This window comes from Pseudomyrmex gracilis, unplaced genomic scaffold (genome assembly GCF_002006095.1).
Source record: "Pseudomyrmex gracilis isolate BER0280 unplaced genomic scaffold, ASM200609v1 scaffold_26, whole genome shotgun sequence".
Classification (NCBI taxonomy): Eukaryota; Metazoa; Arthropoda; class Insecta; order Hymenoptera; family Formicidae; genus Pseudomyrmex; species Pseudomyrmex gracilis.
The window spans coordinates 73,705-96,253 of NW_018020610.1; the positions used below are offsets into that span (position 1 = coordinate 73,705).

Below are 22,549 nucleotides of genomic sequence, written 5' to 3' on the forward strand. Positions count from 1 at the left end.
GTTTTGAACACGTGAAAAAAAAAAGGAAATTTAAATAGTAATTATTTTTCTTCAAAAATAAAACATTGCGCTCTTTGTTTTGCGAAAAGATCAGAAACACAAAGCGATGTCGACACGGTCGACGGATTCGCGAAGTGCTCTGCTGTGTTCTTTTTATTTGTTCCGTGTCGCCACCTTGAAAGTCGCGTAAAGCCGTAGACTTTTAAAGGCGGCAGGTACAAATTGGCGCACCGATTCTCATCTTCTCGATCGTCGTCGTTGTTGCTTCCGTCGTCGTTTCATGTTCAGCACCGACGCCGCCGCCACCGCCGCCGTCGCCGCCGCCGACAACGATGAGAGAGGTTGTCCCGTAAGTGGGCCACTCACCTGAATACTTTGTGGCAATCAAGACTTGCTCTTGAAGTATACGAGACAGCGCGAGAGCGCGGAGAGGAAGGAGCGACAGGATCGGACGAATGGGGGAGAGCGACCGGACGACAAGAAGAGAAACGGAGACAAGCTCGCGAAGAGGACGAGAGAAGGAGAGGAGGACTCGGTCGCTCCTTGTCCGTCTTCGGTCAGTCGTTCTTCAGGGTGCTCACGGTGCGCTTCCTCGCGGTGCTTTTCCCCGCGATCGATCGCAATCTCAACACGTAGAAATCGTATCTCTTTGCTCCGAGGATGATCAGCCTGAGGGCGACCAGGCCGGGATCTCTTCGTCCGCCACATTGCGGCAGGGAGTTTTGTCCTGTTTGCAGGTAATTTACATAACTGCGCTGGAGTTACATGAAAGAGGTTCCATAATCCGCGTTCTCCTCGTGGCAAAATATTACGACGCGTGTTTACTGCTGAAGATGCTAATCGATTATTTTTGAAATTGGATTTTACTGAATATCTTTCTCTCTGAATTGAATTCAGTTTTTCGCGAATCACTTCGCACATTTTACTTGTTAATCGGTTGTCAGTTTGTAGTTGCGTCAGTTCGCGTTGCATCAGCAAACTCTGACTCGAACTTCGATCGCTCGGGGGCTTTAGCGTGATCGCGACGCGCGTGCGAGCGCGTCTTTCGGGCCGATAAATTTTGTAACTACGCGACGGACTGGCGTAACCGGCTATTAAAACTTACGCTTTGACGCGCGTTTCGATCCGGGAAGAAGACGTAAGAGTCGGATGATCGATTGTTGAGTGGCGTGCGCCGTAAACGAGCGGGCAACTTGTGACATGATACGTCACGAAGGACTTACGGAGGGAAGCGCACGAAAATCGTGTCAAGAGCGCGGCTCGGAAATAATTAGTTTCCTCGTCATTAGAGTGAGAATCATCGAAGCGGCGCTGGTTGCCGCGCGTACTTGCCACACTTTGTCTTCTCCGACTAGACACGCGAGTATGCAGGAATCTGTACGGATCGGCGACGCGATCGATTTGCAGCTCTCGCAAAACGTTTCCGAACGCGCTCTGTTGCTCTCGCGAGCGATCGGTCGTTGAAAATCTGTTACACATTTTTCCGTCTTCTTGCGAGAAGACGCTTGTTGCGGAAAGAAAAATGCGAACAATTTGGCACGCTTTTGCGTCGAACGAATAACAGACAGTGACAAACATCGTTGCTGTGTAAACAATCGAAAGATCGAGAATAGAATTGAATTAGATAACATTTCGGAATCGACAGTGCGATTTTGTAGTCAGAAGCTCGTCGTGTCGTGGCACTTTACTTCTGTGCATCGCGCTCGAGTTCGAGTCGTAAAACAGCAAGGGAAGAGGTTTCGTTGAAAACCGTGAAGAATTATTTTCTCCCGATTAGTACTCAATAGGTACGTTCTCGCACACAGAGGCTTCCGTAATCCTTATCCCTGTGATCTGGCATCATCAATCAGCCTCGCCAGCTACCGCGTGTTTCACGCCTGTCGACGGCGATCACGCATAAGTAGATCCGTAATGAGAGGTTAGAATGTTTACATCGAAATGAATCACGTTAAAATGATACATTGTGTACATGGAAGCACAATCTAATGTAAGCGTGCATTTGTCGCTTTTTAAAATAATCGCTCTGTTGTTTAAAAAAAGTTTTGTTTCAATATGTACATAAAAGAAAAGAAAACTTGCGTGGGATAAAAATTTTTTTTTTATTTAAGCGCATCTTTTATTTTTTAATTAAAAATTCAATTAAACAGTTAGCGTGTTTTTTGTAATATTAATTACGTTTATAAAAAAGAGGATTTTTTCTATTTACGCGTGTCATGTTTTCTACTTGAATTACATCGAGGCTCAAAGCTCTTTAATATTTTATGCGACGAGACGTTCGGTCTTCGTTACGGAATCGCGGAACGTTTTTCATGTCGCGCTCGTGGATTAGTCGATGCCTATTGCTGGTCTTCTTCTTTCGTCGGCGCGTCAAAGTCGTCTCTTTGAGAAACCAGATCGTCGCGCGAAAGAAACGTCGGCGGCGACCGATGAATAAATCGTGTGGCGACGATCGGTTTTTGCGACCGGCGAGCTCGAGCCTGCTTTTGCACGCTCGTTCGCTAGAAATTGTCTCGAACGTCTCCTAACGAAGTCGCTGTTACAACGCGACCGATCTACAGATATACAGGTACATATATATATATATATATATATATATATATATATATATACATGTTATGGTATATGAAGGATTTAGAAGTGATCGTTTGATTTATCGCGACGCTACACTTCGTTGCTCAAATACTAGGTCGACGTAACGGGAGCACGTAAATGTTCCTGTTCCTTCCTCCTCCGGGCAGCAGGAAGAAGTGCCCTGGCGCGGTGATAGCAGCATTCATGAAACACCGGAGAGAAATAGCGGATGAAGAAGATACATTTCAAAGAAGACGGAAGAGAGAATGGAGAGATGCGGCGAGGACGGGAAGAAAATTGAACGTGCGCCGTACACGCTGAACAGATTTATAAAGCTAGATAATTTTCTAAAGAAACTAATACAAAATCGCATAAAAGAGTAAAGTAAAATAAAACGAGAAAAATGATAGAAATCGACTTCCCGCGAAGACGAGACGCGCGCGAGAGCAATGTATGGGACAGGATGATCATGAGACTATGATTCTCTAAGATCTCCGTGTTCGTTTGCTATCGTGCGTGGCATCTGCTCTCATTTCTCTCGCGAAAATATTCATGCGCATGTCACACGAACAAGACAACGCTGAAAACCGGCCATCTATCCGCCCTCCTCGTCTTCATCGTCGTTGTCTGCTCGTGCGCGCGAAAACATATTTCCTGGACGAACTCGCGCTGCCGGTTGCGCCAGTTTTCATTCACGTATGCCTCCGCCATACTTCCTCGAAGTTAAAACTGGTTTAACAGCGCGAACGATCCGCGCGTATGTAACATTAACATGTACAAAGTCGCATTAATTTTAAACAACCAACGACTCGCGCAATTTATCGCGCGAGTCTTGTCATATAACTCAATAAGTGGGGAGATACGCGCGTGTGTGAATGTTTCTGTCAACTTCGGATTTTTAGTCGCAAGAACTTACTTCGACAGATAAACCAAATTTCAAAATACGTGCGCTTTTTGAAAAAAATTTTTTTTTGATTTTCATGTGTAACGTGAATATAAGGGAAAGGAAAAACTCAATTCGGATTTCGTTCTGTTTGGGAAACCGATAATCTGGAGCTCGATATTTCGGTTTAGGATACAGTTAAAACGTTATGTAAAGCTGCTCGTTTCATTTTAGCGTAACGAATGTGCAAGCGATCAAACGAACCAATAAGCATTACGTGAGTCGCCCTCCCCGGTAATAAATCCATGTATTTTACGAACACCACCAGGGATGTAGGTTAATACGCTAATGTATTGGCAGAGACGAAGAGAGCCTCTCTCGCTTTCACTTGGCCCGCAGGAGCGCACTAGTCGAATGATTAATTACTCCCGCGTATAAAGTTTCTTAATTATAGCAGCGGCCGCTTTATTTCGCCTTGCGCGCGAGCGCCCACAACAAGGCGAAATAAAGCGGCTACTATGCGCCGAGGTGTATAATATCGGCAGCTGCGTTAAAAGAGGGTCGAGAATATAAAAGACCGGAGATATAATGAGCAGCAGGAAGAAGATTGTGTGTGAAAAATTCGAGCTCGCGCAGACTTGCACGCCACATATTTAGAAAATGAATATGACTAACCGGATATTATCTCACGAATCAAATTGATCGCGAACCAGATAATTGACTGGCATCTATTATAATGTTACACGGACGTTGCGCGGCGTTACGTCTGCGCGCCGCTCTTATTCGTGCTTATTCTGTCATTTAATTCGACACCTATTCAGACAAGCTGAATAAAACCGACGCAATCAAACGGTCTGATAATTGATAAAATTGCACGAAGAGCAATATAATTTTTTCTCAGAAAAAGATGAAACTCGAGCTTTTTGTTATTCTTGAACGAACGCGTTTTCTTATTTTTGCGTTCTCTATTTCCGTCGGCGTCGGTTTACGAGATCGATTCGTCGATCGTGAGACACATCGGGGAATTTGTCTGACTTGCGTTTTCTGGGATTCTGAAAAATCAGAAAAAAAAGTTAACACGCGCGCGAGAGAGATAATGTGCCGGGCGACGCGAACGAGGTGACTTCCAGATAAATCCGTCGTTTTCGAGAAAATACGCGAGACGGATGCTGGAAACCTTGAATTTTTGAGACGAATATCGCGAGCATACGCGATGCAAATAAAACACCCACGCATCGGACGGTTATCTCGCAAACAAGCTCGTACGTGGCGTCGTAAATATTTGAACGTCGAGGAAGGAAAAACCGTCGACTTATCGATGGATACTGGCCATTTTCCGAGAGCGATCGTTTTTCAACGCAATTGGTTCTTGTTTAAAATAAAAAAACATTGCACGTTTTTTTTCAAATTGTGAATATTACGAGATAAAATATGTTGCTTTGTAGTTTTCTTTAAAAATTAAAAATTTTGTATTCAGTGTGGAAATTGCAATTTTGTTTTAGATAATAGAGAAGAGAGAAAGTATTTTTTGCGTTAAATTCCGAACCAGATTGAATGCAAGATTGCACGAGCTATGCGGAAAATGTGGAAGAACCGCGTTTGACACTGATTGGTTTCAAGTTCAAGCTCGAACTTTGAGCGAGAACTAGAATCTTAAATTAGTTCTCTTCCACACACCAAAGAAACAATTCCATTATTACGAAAGGCAGTAACGAGAATGACGCGTCCTTAACCCGATTTCTGCGAAACTTTGTGCGACTGAATTGAGGAACTTGTGGCGTTCTTCTTTTTTGTTAAAAAAAATGGATCTCTTTCACTGATTGAGATAAAGGAAAGCATATGTGTTTGTTTTCTCTGAAAGAAGTGGTCGTGTGGCTAGCGCGAAATATCACATACAAGTGCGAACTTTGCAATCTCTTTTTTCTTCTTTTAACAAATCGCGCGAACGAACGAATGGAAGTTACTTGGCAAGCAACTGCGGTAACTTTGTTGTGAAAATAATGGTGAAGTCAACGTAGAAATCACATGTTTTGTCTTGGACCTTTTCAGAAATCTAATCATTAGAAAGTTTGAAGAAGTTTAAGCTGTGTGAGCGTTTAATTGTTTAATCACGTATGAGATACGCGAAATTATTCTTATTACATCGCGGTATAATATCAGAGAAAGTCATAAATTAGTCATGAAGGGCTTATCAAGTGACCAACCAAATTTTTCTTTCACGTAGTCATAAATGATGAGACGTACGTCATCTTCTCACACTTCTGGATAACTTTGTTCTTGTGGAAGTTGTTCATTTTATTGCCTTTGTGGCAAGCAGTTCAATTTCAGTTGAGAAACTGTATCGCGTACAATTTTCAAATGAGAAAATTGTTATTGAAATATATAAAATATAAAATATCTCCGGCGAGAGAGATACATATAATATATCGGACCAAATTATCAGTTAAAATTAAAAGCTAAATTTACCGTCTGCTAATAAAGAAGTATTTTATACCAATAGAACACATTATTAAATTTATGATTAAGAATAACATAGAGGTTAATTAAATAAAATTAAATTGTTTGCAACACGAAAAGTTACATTATTGAAACGAGGTTAATTAAAATGTAATAGAAAATTGTTTCGAGCACAATTTCATAACAGAAATGTCTCTCTTATCAACGACACATCTCCCTGTGTAATATATGTATTATCAAGAATATTTATTATGACATGTAACAACAACTAAATAATGTCAACAAGTAATAATTGAAGCTAACTAATTAAATTATTTCAAAATGTAAAATGTGCGAAGAGAGAGAGAGAGAGAGAGAGAGAGAGAGAATTTCCCAATAGATTTGCATGCAACGCGCGCGCGCGCGTAATCGCGGATGCTCTCTTCTTGTCCATTCTCAGCCTCTCACGGATGTCCCTTTTGACGCCCTCCACGTGTCCGCGAGCTGTCTGTATGCACCGGAAGGAAGCACGAGCCATCGAAGTGCAAGACGCCGGCTGCATGCGCCATCACGCCGCCAAGAATAGCGCGGCGTAACCAACGTCGCTCGGGAATGTGTGGAATCGTTCGTGAGAGTATGAACGGACTGTCCATTGAGCGGCAATGTCCATGATGGTGGGCGGGAGGGTGGCGAGAAGGACGCGAAACTTGACAGTCGAGACACGTTCCTTTCGTTCGTTCGTGGAAGCCCCACGGGAATCGATACGTTTGCACTTCTGTCGCGTTTGTTACTATATAGTTTCGCCGGTCTTTAATGAGCGAAAGACAAAGAAGACTAAACGTTTAGATGAAATACGAGTTGCCGGAAGTGACGTAAACTTGAGCCGCACTTGTCTAGAATAGAATGAGATTTTGAAGCTGAGATAATAGATCCGGTAAGATGAATAAAATTTTATTAGGAAAATGTGCTAATTATATCAACCTAGTTATAACAACTCAATTAAATTTCGCGTCTCTTCTAAATTGATCTTTTTTTTAAATATAATCAAACTAAATATACTTGAACAAATAAAATAGAATTTGTCAAAAAATAAAGGATTATGTAAACAGTGTATTTATCACATCGGGATAAGAGGACAAATATGCTCTAGTCATTGTAATTATGAGGTAATTTGACATTCGATTTTTTTTGTTGCGTAACATATGCCACATGCTGCAAATTTATTGAACAAAACCTCGCAGGGAAAGAGGAAGATTAGTAGACAGTAATTTATGACGCGACGAGGATATCGATGAGCATGGATTGTGCTAGCGACGCGTGATTAATTGTCACCGTGGCGGTTACCGTTACGGCGCGGCCGAACTCGATTAATTGCCGCGCGCAGTCGCGTGTCGCATCGCTTTATAAACCGGCGGGTGAGCGTCTCTTTTTTTAACATACGAACGCGAGAACAACGTAGGACGGAACGCGGATTAATTAACGATATCGAGATCGCGGGGACGAAAAGTGACCGCAACTCCGGCGATTCGCTTAACGATAGCGAATACGTTTTCGCGCGCTGCCACAACAATAGAAGCGAGGAACCTAGCCTAGCCGCTGCGGCAGTAAGTTTTCATATTAATGCGCGTTATCAACATCGAGAAGCGTCAGAGAAGTTTCCCGGCGCGGGAAAATGACACACAAGAGACGCAGAGATAAGGACATTGCTAACTTCTGCTTTACCCGACCCATTTGTGATCCTTAGAGAGTTTGAATGACTTCGAAATTAACCGCGATCAAAACTTATCAATGTCACGGTTCTTCGATTTGTCTTTATAATCTCATTCCAGCGACTTGTTTTGAAGCAAAGTGATATCGAGATAAATAGAGACTTCGGATTGCCTAACCACGTTTAAACTTTCAAAGCGTGCGTAAATAAAAACATTTAAGTGTGATTATTTAAAAATTATAAAATTATTAAAACTCTAGATTTTTAAAAAATTAGTTTGTAAATTTTTTTTCTTTTTTTCTCTCGAGAAAGGCAGAAGCATCTTAGATAATTGCGTTCGCTCTTTATTTGTTCGCTGCTTTCATTCATGGAGCGCGAGATGTAAAAAGCAAAAGCCACTTTTAGACTCGAACAAAACTTGTCGGCGGTATCTCTCATTGTTTCTTCACTCTGTATTTGCTAAAACACTTGAAAGCGAAACCTCGTTTTGTCGACCTGCATTTTCAGGTTCTTTAGTATTCCGCGTCCGTTCCGGGGCAAAGTCGTAAAAGAGAATTCGCCGTCGATCTCCGGAACGAACAAGAACAGAATGAAATTCGTATGCTTCCGCGTGTATACACATGGATTACAGGAGTCGGATAGATAGGATTGTAACGAAGTTAATGATCGCGGCTATTTGTAATCGTTAGGAGTTTCGATGAACGAGCGATTCGCGACGCCGGGAGGCGTCTTTTCTATCTAAGCACTGCGATCGTTCGCAGAGTTACGTTTCTTCTCTCCCTTGGGTTACTTGCGAAAACATTAGTTCAAAACGAAAGGAATAAATTTGATCAACGTGCAATCGTTTAGAGTTATTAATATTAAATTAAATTTTATCGCACATAAATAATTAAATATTTAATTTATACAATATAAAATAACGATGAAAAAAAAAAAGGTTTTATTCAGTTACTTATTTTAGCAACAAAGTATTTACTCAGATAATTGCGTCTTCATACTAATCGTCTGGTTAAAATTCTCGCCGGAATGATGTTCTCGTATACGCTTCTCATGTTTCAATGTAGCGAGGGGGGCGAGAATTTTTTTCTTACACCTGGCTCCATCGTGCACTTCCCTCGCTCTCACGGGCGCGCGGATAACCGAAGCGGTTACCGCGCGCGATAGTGGTGTACCTAGTCCCGACGAATCATCCGTCTGCAACAGAAACCTCGAGATATGTATCTCTCCACCTTGGCTAACAACCGGAGATTAACGAGTTGCTTTATCTGCGAACGTATACCCGTCCGTTATACGAAGTCTTTTCGTGGCGATGCGCGGCTGTGCGCGCACGAAGAATGGAGGATGGCATCATTTAGTCCGGCAGAAATCCTCGAGACTGATTAGACAACGTTAATCGCGGATCGCAAAAATGAAACACGAGTTCCGTTGGGGGAAAAACGTGCGACACGGATCGTATGTAATTTTCTCTTATCTCAATGATAGAGAAAAAATGTGTAAAAAAATTTTCATTACAAATGTAATCGGAATAACTTTGTGCGCTTGTTATTCTTTATGTCAATTCACTGAAGCGTTATTATTTTTTAAAAATTCTGTTGCGCGCGACGAGATACGCGAATCGAAAATAATACGAAAATGTGCATTTCTGCGGATCGCAAATTTTCGAGGCTCCAACACGAGCGACTTCAATTGCGGTCGAATGCCGCGCGTGAATACACTCTGGTATCATGTTCGCGTGAATCCGAGTCCTTAGTCGCCGCGGCCGATCGGTGTTGGATTGACGGTGGGTGATTCCGAGTGAAAAAGCGAAATCGTTAGGGAGGTGCCGAGGTGAACTGCGGAATCGCTCGACCTTGACGCGCCCCAAGGCACCTCCGGCAAAATTGCGCGCGTAATTACCGATGCGTGTACGCGTTGCGTACGATCTCATGTTAAGTAAATTAAACGTTGGCATACAATATACATTATGAAACTAAACGTTACTTAAATTATGGAGTTATTGCGCGAGCCATTTGAGAAACTAGACGTTTTCAGGGTTACAAAAATGAAATTTACGAAACGCACTCCTTCATATTTCGACTGCGAAGATACTAGAGATGGAACAAAAAAAAAAAAAAAACAAAAAAAAAACAAAATAAGAGATCTGTATTTGAGATCGGGTTTGAAAACTCTTGAATTCAAAGTGCCTGAAGATACTTCGCCTGAGTGGTTTAACTTAGAGTGCGTTGGAATTTTCATGTCACAAAGCCGACCGGATGCTACGGAACGCACTCTCTCTTTCTTTTTTTCACTGGGAAATCCCTGCGCATAGTAAGACGATACTCTCACATTGCGCTTCCAAACGCTGCAATTGTGCATATACACACACGGCACAATCAAAACGCAAAAGAAAAGGAATCGTTCGCTCATGCGATCCCTTGCACAGTCGCTGACTGTGGTCGGGGTCCCCAAGTGTATACCTTTATTCTTCTCCTTCGAGGCACGGTAGTCTTTACAAACTCAAACGTATTCTCTAGAAATCAAATGCCTTCCACTGATATCGCAAGATACCGGGATTTTTATTTTTAACTCTTAACACCACCGAATATTTATCGAGCGTTGTTTTATGTTGTTGACGTATTTAACATGTCTTCTTTGAAAAAGCGATCTCTTTTCGCAGAAATCATCGACAAAAGATTTCTCTCTATCGAGGGATTATAATTTTTACTTAATAAAAGAAATTGAGTCTTTGTTCGATAAGTAATGAGATAATAAACATGAGAAGCGAGATAACAATTCAAATCCGATGCGTATCCCGTTATAGATAAAATTCCGACGAATCGCAAAGCAAACTCGCGAAACGGTCTGCCGTATATACTAGCAATTCCGCTTACACATAACTTCCGAGGCGTATGCGTGTCGACGATTGTACAGGCGAATATTACATGATAACATCTACGTGTGCGTGTGTGTACGTACACGAGCGTGCAGTACACCGGCACAAAGACCACTCAGCGTTTTGATCTCCCACCAGTTTCTATTGTGGTGAACGCGGGGAGAGACCAGTAAGAAACCGTCCCGTGATGCCAGGCCAGTCGTTGCTTAGACCCCGACACCGCCGAGAGCGCTTCTCGAGCCGACACGGGTTGGTGATTCCCTTTTAACACTTGCGCGTTCGCGAGATCGAAAGTGAGCTCGGACTGAGTGGATCGTTGGGTCACTCTGGTGACATGACATTGCGACGCGATGCCGCCAGACTGGTAAATATCGGTCGACTTTTTTTTTGTTTTATGCACTTTACTTACACTATCATAATTAAGATCTCACGACAATGGATGGTAACGCAATGACGTTTTTAAAACGACTAACAAAGTCCTTAGAAATTATTTTGAAACTAAACTCACACATGTAAAAAAAACAATTCTTTACATTTTTATCTTATCGTACAACAGAGCGACAACAAAAAAAAAAAAATGAACAGCGGGTGTATTTCATTTTTGTTTCTTTGTTCTATTTTGTTTGTTTCATATTTCTACGTTTTTACAATCGATAAATGTAATTGTTAATCGCGCGTGGCGTTAACCAACTGTGACAGTTTTATTTGTATTGAAATAAAGAAATGTATAAAGAAATTGAGAAACGCGACGATATTGCGAAAGCGTTATTTATTGAAGTGGAAGGAAGCAATTCGGAAATTTCTAGCAGATGTGAATTCGTGCGTTATGACCTAGAAAGATACAATAACCGGAATACCTAGAGGAATTTACGGAGAACGTGTATGCTGGCATTATTCGTCTGAAATATGCGTCTCTCGAAAATAGATGTTTACATCATAAATGTAAACGATGCGCCGTTAGAGTTTAAGCTATTTTCGTTATTTGAGAAATTCTCGATTTTTGAACCGGCGAATTTATTTAAATTCAATATATGTAGAGCTCGTTGTCATTTATCATTTCTCGCAATATCGAAAAAATGGAGAAAACTCGCGCGATTGCTTCGAAGGTCACTAAGAAGAGAGAAAAAATTCTTTTTTACGTAGTCGGTTCTAGTTATGCAAAGAGCGCGTTTGAGACGATTCGACGCCTCAGACGTGCATCTCGAATGCAACAGGTGCAGCGCGTTTGGGTGTGCATTTGAATAATTGGATGTACGGGCGGGGAGGGCGGAAGGGTGGACTATGTGGCAAGATCGATCGCGGTGAATTCAAGATGAATTTAGTTACAGATGCATTCGATGCATCTTTCGCCGATGTAGTTGTAAGTACGTCCGAAACGTACGCATTGCCGTTTTGTAATATATTAGAGTGGTTTTTATTTCCGACTCTTGCGTTTTTTTCGCGACACTCTTTAGAACGGTTTCAATTGCTGGAAAAAAAAAAACAATCTGTGAAAAAGTTCAGCCCGATTGAATGAGAATAAAAGGAACCCCTTATTGAAAGAATCAATAAGTTGAAAGATAATCAAATAAAATCGATTCTTTACGCATTTAAATAATTTTTTCAATGTTTAAGGTCTCCTTTTCTTCTCGTCCGATCGCGCTGAACTTTTTCACGGATTATTTTTTTAGCAATTGGAACCACTCTAGAGGGTGTCGCAAAAAAATTAAAAAAAACAAATTTCTACCAAGAGTAAATAAGAGCAACCTTGATATATTCTTCGCGTCGTTCGCGAGAAACGAGACTTTATTGCGGGACCATTACAATGACATATATGTATATATATATATATATATATATTTTTTTTTTTTTTTATTCACAATGTCCCATTCATCACCGCTGGTTCTTCTTACTCCGTTTTTCTCACATGTGGAGAATCCTCTGCGCGACACGTGCAATATTAATAATTCATTATATACACATTCACGTACCTAACGGATCTTCAAGCGACTGTTTCTTGTTTCAATTCCGCAATTAGCAAGTCAGCGGACACGCAATTTTATTTTAAATGAGTGTCTAAATTGTTTCCTGGTATCCTACATAAACGTCACTTTTAAGATGAGCACCGTTGTAAGAGAACGAGGAACAATATTTCTTGTCTCTCTTGTGTGTGCGAATATAAAGTCTAATAGATTATTCGTCCGAGGGGCACACACATTGTGATCATCGGAAAGTTTCGCGTCATCTAACGATTTAACTCGGAAACTTTCTATGAGGATTTTATTCTCACTTCGTCGCGACGCGATTTCTTTGAGATGCAATTATCATATTCTTAAAACTTCTTTTTTTTTTTTTTTTTTTATTTATTTGCATTAGAATGTCTTTCCCTCGGCTTAAGAGTTTCTTCGACACGAAGATTGTGAGTCATACGGTAAGCGACGAGAAGCCGGACGTAATATCGCAGCTGTTGGCGATGCGACGCGATGCGATGCGATGCGATGCGATGCAATGCGATGCGACGCGACGCAACGTCAATTCCCTTCCGAAGCGCACTCGTGAATCTCGTACGCGATTCGATGACATTCCGCTGCGATTGTCGGCCCCCTTGACTTTCACTCCCGCACGTTTCGTCGATCGTTTGTGTCCGAGGCACGATCGCAAGCCGTGACTCGGTCGTTCCAGAAGACGAGGGCAGGAAGGGAAGAGCGTGCCGCTCGTTTCCTTCGGGTTCATTGAATCCTTCCGAGTGCTTGCGCGGCGCAACGTCTTGGAAACGTGCCGTCACGCGAATCTATCGATCATCGATCACCTCCCCGATCGAACTCTCGAAGAATCCTTCGATATTACACAACCGCTTTCCTCTTAATGCATCCAATATCGTACGTCGTTTAATATTTATTATTTTACAACTTACAACGATTTTTGTACATATTCTTCTACTCTACATAATCTTCTAGTTATTTTTTGTCTTATATTTGTTTTTTATTTCTCTCTAAATTCTCTGAGAAGACAAGTTTCTCGAAACTGAGTCACGGGGTTAATGGTTGCGTATTTATAGAATGAAATCGATAAGGAGAAACATTTCCTCTTGAATATTATTTCATTAATAGAACCGTGGAACGAGATGAAGAATATCCACTTAAAGTCATATAAATCGTCATCGAGACATCGCCGATATAATTGCGTGAAATGTGACGATCAAACGCGCTTCGAATGCGCGATGTATCGCTCAAAATAATTGCAATTTGTATTACGTGTGTAACACACTAACTACTAAGCTTTGTAATAATTCCAAACGCGCTCTATCGCTTAGTTTAGAATATTGTAATTTGCGCATGCCTCGCTAATGAACAAACTGAACGCTTTATTACTATTCAGGCGGCGTTTTTTTTGTTGAACGCAGTTTCAATTCTTGCACGATTTGTTGCTCGTCATGAAGCCAAATTCCTCGCGATTTCTATCATGGAGAATGCGCGTTGCTTTAATTTAGACGTCGTTTCCATTAGCGGTGGCAATCTTCTCTCCTTCTCTCTCAAATGGCTGAGGGACGCTAATTAGCTGCGCGATCCCAGAAAGCTGCGAAAATCGCGCTCGTTTCGCGATTACGCTCGGCAACTCGCGCTCCTCCGCCCGGTTTCACACGCGGGCAAAAAAAAAAGTCGCAGAACGCGCGTCGCGCGCGCTCGCACACGCGACGTGTGTGTTTGCACTCTCGGTCGCGCGTGTGTGTGTGTGTGCATGCGCGTCCGATTTAAATACTTGGCGGACCAATTAGAGGGGTTAATTCCTAAGTGATTTATGACTTCGACCGGGGGAGTGAGACTCGACCTTAAGCGTCGTCGCCTAGGATCGTTACGCAATCGCCGACGAGCTTTATTTGTACAACCGTTAATCGACCAACACGCGCGCGCTTTACGCTCGCCCCTTTTCGTACACGACCTCGGAGGATGTGTCGGAATATATTAGCTGACTCGGGCGCTTGTTAACAGCGGACGGTGCTTTAATACAAGGGGAAAAGATCGGTGTAGGTATCGGTATGTCGCGTTTCACACTGGTGCGCATGATGCCACATGATTCACAGAGTTTGAAATCGTGTAAAATTAATCTTTTGTACGTATTACTTGTACATAACAATAAGTTAACTCCGAATATACAGTGATTAAAGATTTAACATACATCGCGCGACGTAAAAATAAGCAACGGTTACGCTCTCGCCGGTTATTTATTTATCTTTGTTTCGCTCTATCATTTCTGGCGCGCCGCCAGAAGTTAGTACGTCTCGATATTGGAAAATTGCTGAAAAATCGTTCGATAAGTCATCCGGTGACACTATTCGGTTCCGTCAGCTGCGGCGAAATAAACTTTCTTCTTGCCAGGCGACGCGGCGCGTTTTCTGTTCTTCTGAAATCGCGCCGATGAGTCGTCTCTTTCTTGGCAACCTGTGTAACAGCGATTTTATTTGGTTACTTCGTGTTGCATAATTTTTGCGAAGGAAACGTGCGCTTGAAAACTCTCGGCTCGGGAAAATCGCGGTTCCGCGCGTGCATCGTATCATTTCGCAATCGCGTCTTTTTGCGGAGAACGGACCGACCTCGCATCAACCAAACGGATAAATCGTTAAAAAGACGACGGGATGATCCTCCTGATCTTTCGGCAGGATCGAGCAGCTTGAGGTGTAACGAAGCGAGGAAGTCGTGTGGCGAGTTAATATCGACGCGTTCGTTTTTTTTTTCTCTCAGCCGGATCCAGGTGGATCTCTATCATTAATCTTCATCGCGATCCACGAATTTCGCTTTTCGGAACGGCACGTTGGAATCAATAAACCCTGATTGTCGTTTTCACAATCGGACGATGGAACCGTAACTTATCGGAATCGTAACTTATAACTTTCTTTTTTTTGTATAAACAAAAGTAAACATGTACACGTTACTTTACTCACGTGTTGTTTCTCTACTCCTCTCTGTGACTTTACTTTAGTCACGTTGTTAAAGACACGTGACTAAAATACGTAATAGTCACGTGTTGTTTTTTTACTTCTCTCTCTTTCTATTTTTCGAATTTAATTTTCACGCGTTATTTCTGACATCTCTCATATGTACATCATGTTTATTGTATTGGTTTGTAAGACGTATATACTAGCTGTAATCGCGGTGACAGGTTGTGTTTACTGGCACAACACGTTAAAAGAAAAACAATAACAACGTGCGCGTAGCGCGCATCTGTGTTGTGCTAGTGAAAAAAAAAAACAATTATTTCCAAATCAATATACATTCTTGCTCTCCCCTCTTCGAATTAAAACTTTTTCGCGCGCGAAAGAAAAATTAACACAAACAAGATCTAAGTTTCTCATTTCCGCAGAACTTTTTCAAATACGAACATCTTTAATTTCATGCTCGATTGCTCGACGTAGGATTTCTCGACGGGCGCTCGTTCTCGTCGTAACTTCGCGCAAAACTTTTGAATTAAAGAGTGCGTGAGCAAAGGAACGGAAGGAGGTATCGATAACAGATATCGAAAACAACTTCGCCGGCTATCAGTACGTCGTTTAGCCAATTGAAAACTGTCGGTCGGCGAAGTTATCGCGTTTAAGGCAACAGCCATTTCGCTCTCTCTCGTTCAAGGAATCACGATTAATGCGCCATTAAGAGAGATTGGAAATCCTTTCGGCACGGGAGACTTTCGTCGTCCAACGGCACACGGACGACGAAGTTCTCACAGGCGTTTGAGATTTTGCATTCCATTTGCCGTAGGAGGGAACGTTACCCCGGCTTCGTTTTCGTTCTCCCGGGGGTGCACTTGCCGCTGGCGGTAGCCACGCCGTAGGTAAATCGCATTTGCATGAGAGCTTCTCCGGTTCCTCCTCCAGGTAGATTTCGACGACTTCCCGCGTTCTGACACCCGCGCGTTGTTTTCCCGAGAATGTTATATCCATTTCGAGAGAAGATATTTTACGGTAAATCGCCGTGCGATCTCACATGCGCGCGAGAACATTGAACATTTGGAAATTGAAAATTTATCTTACGGATTTAAGAATATATTTTGAAGATTTTTTTTGTAGATTATCTAATCTCTGTTTAACTAATAGTTTTAAAATACTTAATTATAATTGCTTAAGTATTTATATCAAACATAATAGAATGTAAATATGAATCTGTAGAACAATCTCTCTCTCTCTCTTTTCTAAGTATAAACATTTCAACTTGATGCAACTACAATAATAATAATAATAATGAAATTGGGACAATGTTGAAATTACTTGCGTTTTCTTAAATTACGAGCGTTTATCGATTGCGACAGGGCGATTGGTAAAATCGCAAACGTAGAAAGGATTAAGATTGCATATATATATATATATATTCGCGACACCGATGCATTTCGCTGTGTGTTGACCGTGGGATAGCAAGTGCGCTCTCCTACGTACGAAAAAAAATCGAATTGCACTCCTACATACATACGAAATGAGTTATCGCTCATCAATCGGGGCCAAAGATAGCGCTTGTTTATTTTAAAAGAGAAGCGGCGTGGCATTGAACTTGGACCGAAACTTTCCCATTTTGTTCGCGCAACTTTTGATTTTGATGGTTACTCTTTTGCGGCCAGTTTTGCGGCGAGATTATTTTTATTGCCGCGCGCAATATATCACTCCGCGTGCGCTGCAACGAACAGAGTGTTCTCTCAAACGAGTGGATGGTTACATACCGAGCAGCCAGGAGAGGAAAAAAAGGTTGCGATTCAGCCTTGATAATATTTCAACTGATTTTAATTCAACATCGGTTAACAAAATGAAATATTCAAGCACTTAAATAATATTGATTGGAAGATATGGCTGCTGTTATGCGCTCGATGAATCCTCATGCATGGCTATTATCTGCTTCTGTAATTTAATCTCGTAAAGAGCGTATAATGGAATATCATCATAAATCCTTTCCTTTTGTACGAGTTAACATTCCCTCTTCTCTCTTCCTCCCTCTCACGTTTCACATGATATGCAATTAGCCGTGATGTTACATTTGTTTTATTATTAAAATTAATATCTCTTCGATGCCACACTTGCGTGCGCAGTACTGGTTCAAACTTCAAACATTCGAGGATTATAATTATTCTCTTCGATGTGCGCGCGGATTTGACTCTTTTACTAAATTCAATATTTAACATTATCTGTGCTTTAATCGCCTCGTTTTAAAGGGTCGCGGTACAACATACCGCCAGCATATATATTCGTGGGAAATTCAGGGCGCGTAATCGCATTCCGCCTCCCCCTCGTCTAACGAGCGGAAACATTATTAACGAGCGTATACTCGAGTTTTATTTTGTTTTTTCTTTTTTTTTTTTTTTTTGTTTTATTTCACCTCCGCGTACAACCATCGCTGCCACCACCACCATCGCCATCGCGGCGTGGGCTTCTCTCGTCGCCTCTTTTTCTCCCCTTCTTTTTCTAAAAGCCATTGTCTACACGGTCGTCGCGGTTTCTCAGCGACGTGGCGTGAGAAGGTTCGCAGGGCCTTAAAGTTCGCGCCGTCCAAGGTGAGGCGTATATATGTACGGGGGAGAGAAGCCGAGTCTCGCCGCCATTCTAACCCAATTTATTTATCGGAGCGCGTAGCTTGTACGTAGCAAAGTCCCGTAAAGTTGCGCTTGTACACGAGACCTGATGAAGCGCGCCTCGCGCTCAAATTAGGGACTTCGTGAAGGACGTCACACGATGACTTTACCGTTACCTGAATTCCTATATGTAGAAAATGTCTGGGAGATGATCTCTATCTCTGATGAAGTGTTTAAGAATATCTGCTTGAAAAATTATTTATTTCGGTTACTCGAGTTTCGATTCGAAACATACGTCGTAACAACGTTACCGGGTCATCGTGGTCTGTTACGTCAGAACAATGAACGTATTGTAATCGCAAATTTATGAATCTAGATTCGAGAACACGCGCCACACTGTGTACAATAAGTTTGTTATCGTTCGCACGGTGTGTACGCGGCTTAAGGAGGGCGCTCAGCCACGCCGAACCCTAATTAAGTAATTACCGAACGCGATTAATTCGCGGTCGCGACTAATTAACAGCCATCAGAGACGGGACGGGATAATAGCGCGCGCTTCACTGGGGCAATGGGCCTTCCTCCCCGTCTCTCCGTTTCGTCTCTACCTTCTTCCTCTGATTACATATTAATACGTAACCCACGCAACGATCGGCATTAGAACGCCCGTACTAATCGGCTCGGCATTGTCTGTTCTTTCTGTTGCAGCCGGAAGAACGCGATCATTCTCAGGACCCAGCTGTCCGTGAGGGTTCACACCATCATAGGTGAGTACCGCCATCGTGGATTCCTGATTCAAATCTCGCGACGGGCTCCCACGATCCACTTGGATGGATCATCCGTGTCGACCGCGCGCGCTGATTCCTCGACCCTTAACTGGCAGCGCGTCGGGTCGAGTCTTGTTCTAGTTACTCGGTCACTTGTTTCGGTTCACCGACGTTGACGACCTTCTGCTAACAGTAACGTTGATGTTGCGGAGCATCGATGGTCGCCGACGAAGGCGGATGAGCGTGGAATGAGTTTAAATTACATTAAGAAGACTCGTACGTGGTCTCTTTTCTTTGGCCTTGATTTTATAATGTAATTTTACATCGAAGCTAGTTTTACCAAGATTTTAATTTAAGTTTTAATTACGCGAACATTTATATATTAAAAATCGATCAATTTATTGTAAATTCTCACAACGCAAATGAGTGAGAGTTACATAGATATTAATATTGTTTATTATCTTTCTACATTTATATATTCATACACTGCAGTATAAACGATTGTATAGAAAATATGTTTTGTATGAAATCACATGGTATTTTAGTTATGAGGTCACTTGTTTCGATTTATCGACGATAACGACCGAACTGTAATAGTGACAACGCGACCAATAGATGATTACGAATGAATGGCACATTTAATCATCATAGCTTCGAAAGATGCGAACAATATATCATTAATATGAATATAACTTGTGCTGATTGTGCGATACTGACATTTCGTTTAATCGCGATGACGCGTTTGATATTTCTCTAATGAAAATATACATATATTTTAATCGCAATGGAAAAAAACGTCATTCCTCTCTGTCTCACGACATAAACAAATTTAGATGATAAATTGTATTATTTATGAAACGTAGGATACAATTAGTAGAACTCTAACAAAGAGTTTTACTCGCTTCTCGCAAACGTTACATAAACATTAAAAAACAATTACACTCGCAACACGAGTTTAGATATCAAAATGTCAGTTCATTTCTTTTTTTTTTTTTTTTTTTTTTTTAAATGAACGCAGTGACATAATCATATAATGTCGCAAACAATGAGTTGTCTGTTCATAATTAGCAAAGTAATGACTATGCTGCTGAGTGCAGAACGCTGTACCTGCGGAAATCAAGCTAATCCTTTATCGTGGCTCCAGCAACCATCTATCACTGACTATGACAGACGGTACTTAATCACGCAATGTCAAATAAAAAACTCCCTTCATATCTTTTTTATTCGTGGTAAAAATTCTTATTGTGATTCCAAAAATAGCGATTGATACGTGTGTAATTTTCGACTCAATTCCTTCGTGATACATACCTATGTAATATACTTCGTAATATATTTTTATCAAAACTAATTTTTTCACACGTGAATAAAATATTTATCTAAAAATATATGTGTGTGTGTGTCGACATTTATATTTGTCTAATTTGTTAAACAAGTTTTACACAGAGAAGCACGTTATTTCCATTTAAGTTAAATTAAGAAACGTTTTCCGTAAGCTGTTGAAAAAAGTCAATTTGCTCTGTGCAAATATCGATTTCTTGATAACAAAAAAAAAACAAACAAACGCAAATACTCTTCTTCAAGGCTTTCCACAGCGCGAATGTAAATTTATTTCCTAGTGGTGGTGTTTCAGCTGTCAGTATTCAATAAATTCAGTAATGTTTCCTGACAGCACAGACGTTGCTACAATTGTTGTTAACATCCCAGCAAGTTTGCTTATATACCAGAGGTAATCAAGCTTTCGCATCGTTGTTTCGCCATACATCCCAAAATTCAACGGTGTTTACAGTGTTTGCAGCAATTATACTACGGAATATCCGAAATTACAGTGCGGTTCTCCGTGCGTTCTAACTATTCGTTTTAAATAAAATATAACGGTAGTATTACAGTAGTTTCGCGCGTGTGTAATCTAAATTTTTCTCAAAACTTGTTCATATAAATTTTCACGTTATAAGTTTTTTCCACAAACTAGAAATCTTGCTGAAATATTTTGCGGATGCTGAGCACCGCAGAGAATAAAATTTGCGAACGATTATGTACGGGCACCTGCGGGCTTTATATCCTGGTTCATTGAACCCCCCGCAAAACGCGGTGAAAGAGATAATCGAAGGTACACAGAATAAGCGAAGAAAAAAAAGAAGTCCCAAAAGGGCAGAGGGAGGAGCGCGCGAGCCAAAAGTGGACCGTGCCGTTTTACATATTTTAACGGTTCTTCGCGTACCTCCAGCCCCCGCAAAGTCTCTGTCCCTTTTTTTTTTTTTTTTTTTCATATTCCGTCTCGTCTCTCTTCTTCTTTCTGTACAAAACTTAACGGGAATGAAAAAAATTCTATTTTTTTTTCAAGCATTTTGTTTACCGTACGCTTAAATACATATCCTGTTGAAACGATGATCTCGTCGTCTATTTACGAGAAGAAACATTATTATATTTGTTAAAGAATTTATACTCGTAAAAAAAAAGAGAGAGAAGTGGAACGACATAAACTGTTATTATCGGTATAACGACCGGTGATAACACATAATTGTATGATTATCAAGCGTAATCGTCTTGAAACGATAAAACCGGACGGACGCGAAATATACGCGAAATTAATTTCTACCCTCTCTCGTGCGCGCACGAGAGAACCCCCATATTCGCTAAATACCAAAATAATAGATTATCATATTGCCTGTATGGAATTCTCTTGTTTTGAAAATGTTATTATTATAACGCTCGTTAATCGCCTTTCATTTTCGCTTCAGCGAGCGCGAAGTGCGCTCTCATCGTGCAACCACGAAATTCCGCGATTCTATTTCGCTCGGGATACATATCGTACAAATATTTCGCGGCTGGCCGAACAACCGCATCGCACGCGAGGCGTGCCACGAGAGCACGTTTTCGCGTATGTCACGCGACACGCGGGTTCGTATTACGCACACGACGAGCAACTTGGCGCAATGTGTATAATGTCGCTCGTTTCTCGAAATGGGCGACACATCTTGTATCATCGCAGAATTTTTGTGAATTAAAACAAAAAAAAAAAAAAAGAAAAACAAGTAAATTATTTTTCTCTCGTGTGCGAGTGTCGTAATCGCCATTGTTTGTTCAATTGTTTTTTTTTTGTTGACTGAGATTTATCACAATTACAAATAACATGTTTTTGCACAATAAAAATCTTACGGATAAAGATCGCGTAAATAATTCTCTTCTTTTTTTTAACAAGAAACAAAAAATACAATTTAGTAACTTCTAGCGCACGATTATTTGTGCTTTTTAAAACTGTTTCAATCGTTTTTATTTATTTGTTCTCGCGCTTTTGTTAGATTGGATCAATTTCGCGTGCCAGTTGGCCTCGCTTGTCACATTGAATAATCCTAGACAAAAATAGCAACATGTTTACGCTATCGCGTCATATGATATAACTTCTTATCGCGTTACATCTCTTGTAAATGGAGCGCTACAACATCGTTGTGATGTGTTTTTGTACATTTCCCATTAGTCCAATTAGTTCAATTAGTCTGATTATCATAGATTCCTCTTCCGAGCTTTGATCCGGCAATGGGTCAGTAGATTACTGTGCTTACGCACTCTCTGTGCCACTGTGCGGTGTTGCAACGACTCGCTATTGATCGCAATGAAAATTAAGCGAAAGAGGATCTCTGTGTACGGGGGAGAGCGACAATGGCGCATTACAGCGGACTCGGCGAAGTTGCTTAGCAACGAAAAGAAGATACAACGCGGAGACAGAGAGACGGTGAGCAAAAAGGGTCGCGGGGAGGGGGTCAGACGGGGACTTCTGCTTATATGGTCACTGATTA

General features: G+C 41.4%; 1 protein-coding gene across 4 annotated transcripts in view; it reads left to right on the top strand.

Annotated features, from left to right (window-relative positions):
- LOC109852272 (FH1/FH2 domain-containing protein 3) overlaps positions 1-22,549 on the top strand; it is a 102,813-nt gene that overhangs the window by 48,838 nt on the left and 31,426 nt on the right. For 2 of the 4 annotated variants that reach the window (XM_020423285.1, XM_020423288.1), the window contains exon 3: positions 18,697-18,755. In XM_020423285.1, the coding sequence (XP_020278874.1) occupies positions 18,697-18,755 (59 nt within the window). Of the gene's footprint in view, positions 1-582; positions 738-10,687; positions 10,835-18,696; positions 18,756-22,549 lie in introns of those variants that run through there. The other 2 variants (XM_020423286.1, XM_020423287.1) reach the window with 2 other exon arrangements.